The sequence below is a fragment of the Equus przewalskii genome, chromosome 21 (genome assembly GCF_037783145.1).
Source record: "Equus przewalskii isolate Varuska chromosome 21, EquPr2, whole genome shotgun sequence".
Lineage (NCBI taxonomy): Eukaryota > Metazoa > Chordata > Mammalia > Perissodactyla > Equidae > Equus > Equus przewalskii.
Genome location: NC_091851.1, coordinates 33442084 through 33452000, shown reverse-complemented (window position 1 = coordinate 33452000; position 9917 = coordinate 33442084). Strand labels below are relative to the sequence as shown.

The window sequence follows — 9917 nt, the reverse complement described above, 5'->3', positions numbered from 1 at the left end:
GAATAAAGTTCTGTTAAGCCACCGAGTTTATGGTCATTTGATATGGCAGCCCGAGGAAAGGAACACAGTGGTGAAAAAATGACTCAAGGCCGGGAAACACTGAATTAGACACTCAGCCCTGACAGGGGATGAGAGCGCTTGACTCTGTGATGAACTGAGTGACTCAACACCCTCATCTGATCTCATTAACCCCCAGCGTCCAGCATTTTCACTCAATACAGTTGTTTTTAAAGTAAAAATAAATCTAATAATTTTACAATAATTATTTTATGCATTTATTTTCTCATGTCCCTATACCTGGACCACCGTAATGAACCTCGAGTTCCTAAACTAATTCTTGGGGGAGGCTGATCTCCTCTTGTCTCCCCATTTTACAGATGAGAAACTAAGGCTCAGCTGGAGGAGGTGTCTCCAGGAGAGACTAAAAGATGCTGTACCACGGCTCCTGTTCCTACGGTGTGACATTTATTCTTCCCCATCTCAAGCACACACTCCCGCAGGCGCTTTTTCCCTGGATCAGAGGAAGACACAGTGGCTGAGACACGAAGCTGCTGCGTCGCCCAGCGGCCGGAGGCGAGAGTTGAGAGACAGGGGCGCTGCAGAGGCCGCGAGCGGCCAGGAGGGGGAGCACGCGGGCTCCGGGGCGTGCGCGCGCGCTCTTCAGGGGTGGGGCCCGCGGGCGGCGCGCATGCGCCCGAGAGGAGGTGCCGGCGCCGGCCTGGCGAAGGGCCAGACGGTGTCCGAGAGGGCCCGGGAAGGCGGACGGTGGCCGACGAGGTCCGCGAGGACGGCATGGAGCATCTGGAGCGCTGCGCGTGGTTGCTCCGGGGGGCGCTGGTGCGGGCGGCCGTGCGGCGCTACCTGCCCTGGGCGCTGGCGGCCTCCATGCTGGCGGGCTCCGTCCTCAAGGAGTTGTCCCCGCTGCCCGAGAGCTACCTCAGCAACAAGCGCAACGTCCTCAACGTGTGAGTGCGCCCCGCTCCTCTCCCGTCCCCGCCGCGGCCGGCCCGCTGTCGCCTGGCTGCCCCGAGGGACGAGTGGTTGGAAGGGGAGGTCCTCCCAGTCGTGACATCAGCATCTGCACGAGTGTCGCGACTCAGGGACCCCGGGATGGTTGGTGTCGTTCGCAGTTCGTGTTTGCACACCCAAACCAGACAGCCTGAGCTCGCCTGGGCAGGGGGTGAGGAGCAGGGTTGTGTATGCGTGTGGGGGGGGTGTGAGTGGGAAGGGGGAATGACCCAGCCTGTGTCGCTGCTCCCCACCTCCCCTTGGAGTTAGGAGTTGGCCCCTGCCCCGAGGGAGATGCCACCTCCCTCCTGCCTGCCTGTGTCATACCCCGCGCCTCCACCCTAAGCCCGATCCCCCCAGCTTGTGACAGAATCCCATCTCCACCTGTGAAAGACCTGCCTTCTGACCCCCACCTCCCTTGAGAGCCCTGTCCCGACCTGTGATATCACCCCCGCTGCAAGATAGTCCCGGAGGAGTGGAACCCTCCAGTCCGTGACCTTTCCCCTGCATCTCCGTGGACCTTCGCAGTCCCTCAGAGGCATGGCAGTGGCCCAGGAAAGCAATGCCAGCTGGGTTCTTTGAGACATCTCCTTAACTCCGCCCACCCACTCCTTTTTTTTTTTTTAACTCCTGAATTTTTAAGTTTATTGCATAAAAACACTGTTGCAATAGTAAAGGGAAGCTCTGAAAGATAAAACTTCTGCCTTGGTGTGAGCCTAGATTCTTCTGCCAAATTATGGTGTCAGCGGTGTCTCCCCAAAGTCAGCCCAACTTTGGTTATCTTCTTAAAACCATGGCTTCTCTCCTAGGCAGCTTCGCCAGATGCCTGACAGGTCCTGGCTCTGGCCAGTCCTTTGCATAAGTGGTCCCAGGGAAGATATCAGTGACAGGCCCTTGAGTGGGGTCTGGGAATGCTTTGGAACCCAGGAAAGAATCCCTCTGTCCTTGGCCCACCTTCGTTTCTTAGCCTGCGCTAAGAATAGATTATGAGAGTGGTAGTAGCCCCGAGTCTGTTGCATGTGTGTTCACGGCAGGTCCCCGGCTCAGCCACCTTTGGTGAGCACAGGGAGGCAGACAAGGCAGCTGCTGCTTTATCTGGCCTGGGTGAGTGAGAGCCAGGCAGCCTGGCAGACAAGTCCCTGCTGTTTGTGGGTAGCCGTGGATTCTGGCGTTTTGTTCCAAGCCTCTGTGGTAATTATTGGAAGGGAACTAGTGAATCGCTGGCTCTGGAAGGGATTTTAAAAGTCATTTGGTCCCCTCAGCTCTGTGTAACAGCTGAGGGAACTGAGGCCTAGAGAAGGGTGGTAGCACGTCAGAGTGAGGATTTGAACCTGGGTCTCTGAGCTTGAAGTCAGGCTCCGTTCCAAGATCATTTCTGCCGTGGAGGAAAGAGCCGTGGTGTAGGAAAAGCGTGGGCTTTGGGGCTGGCCAAGCCCTGGTTTCATCTGTGCTTGTGGTTGTGTAAGTGTGACGCTGGGCAAGTTATTGAACTGTTCTGAGCCTCAGCTTCTTTATCCATTAAATGGGGCAAATGAGACCTTCCTCCCAGGGTAGCTGTGAGTGTCCTATAGGAAGGTGAAGGTGAGTGAAGGCTCCTGGCATTTGGTAGATGCTCGGGTATCATTACTTTCCTGAGCAGATAGCATAGTGCTTAAGATCACAGACCCTGGATTTGAATCCCAGCGCCGCCATTTACGTCCTCCACTTTGGGCACGATACTTCTCTGTGCCTCAGTTTTCTTCTCTGTAAAATGGGGATAATAACAGTACCTACCTCATAGAGTTGTTTAAGGATTAAATAGCTGATACGTTTAAAGTACTTAGTAAGTGAAGTTGCTATCTGGAGCTTTTATCCGCTTTTCTCATTTTCCCTCCCTTGCTAGTCTAGACCTGAGCCGTGACATTGTTTCCTATCCGCCATGTCTCCTGTCTTCACTTCCGCTTTCCTCCTCTGCCAGGTATTTTGTCAAAGTGGCCTGGGCCTGGACCTTCTGCCTCCTCCTGCCTTTCATTGCCCTCACCAACTACCACCTGACGGGCAAGGCTGGCCTGGTGCTGCGGCGGCTGAGCACCCTGCTGGTGGGCACGGCCATCTGGTATGTGTGCACAACCCTCTTCTCCAACATTGAACACTACACGGGCAGCTGCTTCCAGTCGCCGGCCCTGGAGGGCGTCAGAAACGAGCACCAGAGTAAGCAGCAGTGCCACGGCGAGGGGGGCTTTTGGGATGGCTTCGACATCTCAGGCCACTCCTTCCTGCTGACCTTCTGTGCCCTCATGATTGTGGAGGAGATGGCGGTGCTGCACGAAGTGAAGACGGACCGAAGCCACTGCCTCCACGCCGCCATCACCGCCCTGGTGGTCGCCCTGGGCTTCCTGACTCTCATTTGGGTGTGGATGTTTCTGTGCACGGCCGTTTATTTCCACAACTTGTCCCAGAAAGTGTTTGGCACCCTGTTTGGTTTGCTGGGCTGGTACGGGACATACGGGTTTTGGTATCTGAAATCCTTTTCCCCAGGACTTCCTCCCCAGAGCTGTAGTTTGAATTTGAAGCGAGACAGTTACAAGGAATAAAAGAGAAACAAAAGGGGTGATAGCAGGTCAGTGACTAATCTATTCTCATTTATTTTTCTTAGTTATTTGACTAAATTATTGGTCCTACTTCAGAGAGGAAGCTCGTCAGGCAGTTTTAGGGGGTGACGGTGGAGTCCGAGGAGGGAGTTCAGTCTCCAGACTTCTTGGCGACGTGACCCTGTGTCACAAGCACCACCATTTCCAAGCAGGCACTTTGCATCCCTGGCAAGACTTGACCTTAATCTAGACCGTCCCTTTTGTCCCTGGAGCGCAGAGCTGAAGCTCAGCGAGAGGACAGAGTCAGGAAGGCCTCTGTTGTGTGGCCGGAGGGGAGGCCAGGGCCTCAGGACTCCTCTGCTGCCATCATTCTCCCTGACTCCTAGATGTCTTCTGTTTAACGGCTGTTTATGCTGTTATTTACCAGTATTTCTCTCTGGTCAATTTTTCATAAGCATTTATTTCCAGCAGGGTTCTCTATAAAACAGCCAGCCACCTGAAAGACACTCTCTGGTTGTAGTGTTTGTTTCATCCGTGGAATGTTAAATATTCCAGCTGGCTCGTGATTAGCTCCCAAAACTGTTAACCTGGAGTGTCTCTGCCTCTCAGTACTGGATGATTTTTATCTAAGGAACATTGATAATTTTCTATCCGTGTTGTCTATTCTGTGTTGATTTTTGGAGCAATAAGGTTACCTTTTTTCTTAGTGAATGCTTTATGGTTTTTAATAACAACTATGGCATTTGTTCTTTGTCAACAAAACTGAAAATAACTCCCAACTTCAGGGCTGCACTTTGGTACGTGTATAGAGTGCTTTGAGTTTTTTTTAGAACACTAATTTACTTTTTATAAACCAATGTCTTGGCTTATAGTATTCAATTCCACCTCATGGGGCTGTTTTCTCTGTTAAGAGTAAAGCTGGAAAGCGGACATTTTAATAATAACTTGATGAATCTTAAGCTGAGTGAGAGTAATTTTGCAAAATGTCTATTTGCACTGAAACTTTCCTCACCACACATTGGTGGCATAGACTCAACAGTGCCTCAGAGTCATACGACAAGGACACTGATCAGTCTGCCGTGGCCCAAGGCATTTTTACCTTTTGCACAAGATTGTGGTTAAGTCAGAAGTGAAGGAAAATATCTTCCATTGCCTCTGATGGCAAGAAGCCAAGCTGTTTGCAAAAATGTCCTTATTAAATGGTGGCATGACTTTGGCTTCACTCTCTACCACCAAGAAAACCAAACCAGACCTGGGCCTCTTCAACTGACCTTGAAATCGACCTTTTGTTTCTCTTGCAGCTCTTCTCAGTTTCCATCCTTGTCCTTCTGTGGCCTTCACTGTGAGTGTGCTGGGAAGGGTTAGAAATCCTGTCACCTCCCACCACAAAGGCGTGGTTACATGCTCCCTGTTAAGATACCCCTCCCCTCTCCCAGCTGTCTCAGTAAGCCTTTCAAACCAAGCCCCTTGCATTTTGGATAATCATCCTGGAAACTTCTTTGATGTCCCTCCCCCCAGTCAAGCCTGATAATAGCATTAGCTGATAAGCACTACACTTGACTGGCTTAACTCAAGCTTAGGCTGTTAGGAGCTTGGGGTCGGAAAATCTTCAGGGTAAATTGTATTTCATGTAAAGATGTATTTAAAATATGTAGTTCGTATCCTGTCAGGCTGTGGGTTGACTTGTATTGATCAAAACGTGAGATGTGATATGTGGTACCCAAAGTGCAGAAACACCTGCGGTGAGAGTGCAGAGGTGTCGCCATGGTGCTTTGGGAGCACTGGCAAGATGGGACAGGCCCCATGGGGACTTTTGTCCCCTCTGGAGTTTACATCCCTAAACTGGGGGTGGCAGTGGGGCTGGGGTAGGTGGTGGGGCTTGTTGAAGGGATTGACATCTCTCCTAAGCTTCAGGTTCAGCACCAAAAGGCAACAGGCACAGGGTGGCTTCAGAAGTTCATTCGTCACACTTAAGTCTCCAGACGTCTCTCTCCTGCAGGTCTGAGTCAGGCTCAGCGGTGAAGGAACTCTGTGGAGTGTCGGGTAGCGAGCCTTGCGTGTTGACTGTCTTCCACCATTGCCGGTTCCGTCCTGGCCCCCTTGCCTCTTTCTTGGGAGCGTGCACTCTCTCCCTGCTTGGGACAGCATGGCGCAGCTCAAAGAGTTTGGGCTTAGGCTCCCGTGAGATGTGGGCTCAAGTCATGGCCTCACGACTGAGAGCTGTCTGACCCTGGGCAAGCTTCATTTTCCCCCTCTGTAAAACGGAGGTGATCCTGTTAGGATTGAGGGAAACTATGCATGTGAAGTGCCCAGCACATGTGCTTAGCAGGCCATAATCCCCCGCCCATTTTTCTCAACTAAGCCTTTAGAAATTTTTGACTCCTCTGGAGAAGGCAGGGAAACTAACACCTTCTTTTGAGTGCCGTTTGGGGTCTGGGTCTCCCTGTGAAATAGGCTTGTTTTGTGTTTTGAAGAGTGTCTGTTGTCCCAGGTGCTGAACAAGAGGCTTTTGAGGGCTTCCGTGACCACAGAATACTGCTGTGCTTGTTTCCCTCTCCACGTTGAGAGGTTCATTCACTGACGCCTCGTTTTCCACGTGCATCTGTCATCGTCTGAGTACCAGATTGTGTTTAGAGAATGGCTCTTGCCACTGTTATGTGCACACAGATCGTATGTAAACAAGCAAATTAAGTAAACTGGAGATAATGAAATCCCACATTCCGGCATTTCGTGTGTTCCTTTCTAAAACCCTTAAGAAAGTCCGGAACCAGTAAAGCTCAGCCCAGTTTATGAAAGTAGGGTAATTCTGTCTTGAGCTACTCGTTATATAGAGGCTGTTTCATAGCTGTAGTTACTCTGATTTTTTCTCCTAAATCCTGTAAACTAAACATGTGTTCAGTCATACATTTCTTAGCTTGCTTTACTCTTCCCTCCATACCCACGTCTTAGAGTCCTGAGGTCTGGATCAGCCAGATTCGGGAGCAGTTTTCTTGGCAGAAGGAGAAGGGGTAAGCCCACGGAAATAACGCTGAAGAGCACTTACAGAGTTCACTCCGGCAAGGTCGTCTTTGAAAGTGCCATGTAGCCCCGGAGGCCTGTACACACATGAGGCTCTTTTGTGCTGTTAATGCCCACTCATTTGTCAGCCTGACCTGCTTGGCACCTCCAGGGAGTGTGTGTCGAAAGCTCCGTGGCCCAGGATTAGGATCTCCTCATTCTGCAAGGCTTCCCTGTACAGATTCCTCCAGCAGCAACAAGCCCTTCTGGAGTTCATGCTGTGAGCCAGCAGCCGGGCTAGGCTGGTAAACTCCCTCCCTTGTGGAGTTTATGGTCCAGAGTCCATCCCTTCAGGGTTTAAGGTGTGTGCTGGGGTTGCAGAGGTGAATTTGATGCATCTATGTGTTCAAGGAATTTTCAGTCTTGTGGAGAAGACCCATAGGACCAGTGTCACTGTAAAGTGTTCTGAGCACCCAGGGCAAGATGAGGGCCTGAGAACAGGGAGGAGGCAAGCACCAGCTGCCCTGGGGTCTTGGGGAGTGTTTTTACTGAACAAAGCAATTCTTTTGGGTTTTGAAGGATGAGAAGGAGTTCAAACAGGTAGGCAGAGAAGGGAATCCAAGGAAGCGAGAACAGCATGCGCAAAGGCACATAGATATGTTCCCATGATTTTTGTTCATATATCCCTTCTTAAGAAACCTAACTTTCGCATCGTTTTCAAGAGCAACGGAGATTGAAGAAAGGCAGACTTAAAGAGGGACTGTCGATGGAGATCATGGGCTCACCCTGCTGTAATATAAAGAGCACTCAGCTAGAGGTTGGCATACCGTTCTGCCACTGCTTTTCCTGCTTTTCTGTGTGACCTTGAATTAGTCACTCAACATCTCTGGGTCTCCATTTCCTTATCTGATAAATGGTGGGAGTGGACTGGATAATTTTACCAAATCGTCTAGCCTATTCTGTTTCTCTGTTCTGCTTGATGAAAAGTTCCTCCCAAGCTGGTTGTCATTTTTATTTTAGGAAACAACCTGGAAAGAAACTCATACTTGGAGCTGAGGTGGCAGCTGGTTTCCCAGTGAGTGATGGAGAAACTGACCTGGGGGTGCACTTTACCACCCCTCCCCCTTTTCTCTGCATTGACAGCCCGGTGTAGTTCAGACCTGACTGCCTGGGTTCCTGTGGACTCGCTGGACATGGGGAGCAGAACCTTGTTCCCAGAGGGATGGACTGCAGAAGCCTTTAAAAAGTCTCCAAAATCAAAACTTCTTTTCCTCCCTAAAGCCCCAGTATACGGCTGTATATCCTAGATGTAGGTCCTTCTGCTTCTGTGTGAGCTGCAGCCACAGCATGGCTACTGACAGACGGGTGGTGTGGCTCCACGACTGGGAAGTGAACCTGGGCTGCTGAAGTGGTAAGCCCTGAACTATAACCACTAGGCCATCAGGGCTGGCTCTCAAAACGTTTTCGGTAGCCATTGAGGAGAAGGTAGGTTCTGTCACAAGAAACCCTGTGCGGTTACAAGAAACCTTCAGATATTGTTCCAGAAACCCCTAACACAGTCTCTGGCGAGTTTTAAAGTTGAACACAGTGCAGAAAACGGGTCCTCTCGTACCTTGGGAGGAGGGGGCCAGTAAATTGGTGCTCCCTGTTTAGATGGTAATGTGGTAGTAGCCAAACTTAAACTGTGTGGACCCCACAGTCTCAGTCTGGGGACCTGGGTTATGGAAATGCTTGTAGAAGTGGGCAGAGTGTACGAAGATGTCATTGCAGCTCTCTGCAGTAGTGAAAAATTGCCAAGAACTCAAATGCCAGTCAGATAGATTATGGTAACTCTATATTAGGAATAAAATGCAGTCGCTACAAAGAATAAATGATGTTCTGTTTAGCAGCAATCTGGAGACAGAAAGACGTGGGTTTGTGCTGTGACTGACGGTGTGCCCTCGATCCGGTCGGTCTCCCTGAGTCTCTGCTTCTGGCGTGAGATGGCGACGATGGGGCTCACCTGCTTCAGTGTTTGCTGCCCCGGTGGTTGAGGGCACCGGCGACCAGGCACAGTGCAGGGCAGTGTTAATTTGGAGAGACACGGTCCTGCTCTCAGCCGTTTACAGTCTAGCTGGGCACAGACAATGAAATGAGCAACCCCACACTGCGCTGGGCGGCAAGAGCAGAGTGTCCCCCAGCCTAGCCTGCCACTGTCACAGCTCGGGCAGAGATGAGTGACAGAAAGCACTTAGAAAAGCAAAGTGGGGAGGTTAACATGGGCTCAGTCAGACGGCCTGCTTCTAGTTCTGGCTCTGCTGTACTCGCTGGTGTGTGACCTTGAACAAGTTCCATAGCCTCTCGGCTCAGTTTCCTCATCGGTAAAATGGGGATAATATAAATACCTCCTAGACTTGTTGTGAGGATTAAATGAATTGATCCTTGTGAAGTGCTTGGAACAGGACCTCGGATATGTGAGGTGCTATATAAATGTCTTTCAAGTACACAGTAAGTCCCTAACGTGCCATCTTTACCATAACTTATTTTATTTTTTATTTATTTTTTTTGAGGAAGATTAGCCCTGAGCTAACATCTGCTACCAATCCTCCTCTTTTTGCTGAGGAAGACTGGCTCTGAGCTAACATCCACGCCTATCTTCCTCTGCTGTATATATGGGACGCCTGCCACAGCATGGCGTGACGAGCGGTCCATGTCCGCACCTGGGATCCGAACCAGCGAACCCCGGGCCGCCGAGAAGTGGAATGTGCGAACTTAACCATTGCACCACCAGGCCAGCCCCCATAACTTACTTTAAAATCAGGAAAAAGAACCCCCATACGTGTTGGTGTTTCGATTTGATCGACTCAGAGGTGGTTAAAATGCGCAGTCAGTGGATGTGGAAGGCCGCGGCCGTGTGCAGTGACCTAGTGTGGGAGTGGAGTCTGGGAGCACAGTCTGGGCTCAGGGTGAACCAGGGGATGAGCAAACGCGAGGGAGGCGTTTTCCAGGAGAGCTGAGAGGAAAGGACATCCATGTGTCTCTGGGGTCCTTTGGGCCAAGGTTAAGTAGATCCTGCTGTTTGAGATGCTGTCCACTGACAGGCGAGCTCAGGGCTGCTGACCTGGTTTCCAGGCTGCTTGTGTTTGGGGACTGGGCTGGGAGCCCTCTCGCAGAGCCCTGCTGCTTCCCCTGTCTTCTCTGCCAGGGTGTGGCTGCTGGAGGTGGCTGGAGGTGACTGAGTCCTGGGAGGTGAGTGGGCGGAGGAGCCTGGGAGCCACCCCTAATCAGCCTCTGAATCTCTGGAGCAAAGTTATTAGGGTCCTGTCCAGACAAGCTGTTGTCACCCATGTCCCAACTCCACTC

The 9917-nt window shown here is 51.1% G+C and overlaps 1 protein-coding gene across 1 annotated transcript; it reads left to right on the top strand.

Moving 5' to 3' along the window:
- Positions 1 to 275: 275 nt before the first annotated feature.
- Positions 276 to 6294, top strand: FITM2 (fat storage inducing transmembrane protein 2). The gene is made up of 2 exons (XM_008515719.2): positions 276 to 965; positions 2966 to 6294. Exons 1-2 carry the CDS (start codon positions 793 to 795, stop codon positions 3579 to 3581), a joined length of 789 nt encoding a protein of 262 aa, XP_008513941.1. The 5' UTR covers positions 276 to 792; the 3' UTR covers positions 3582 to 6294.
- Positions 6295 to 9917: the final 3623 nt, after the last annotated feature.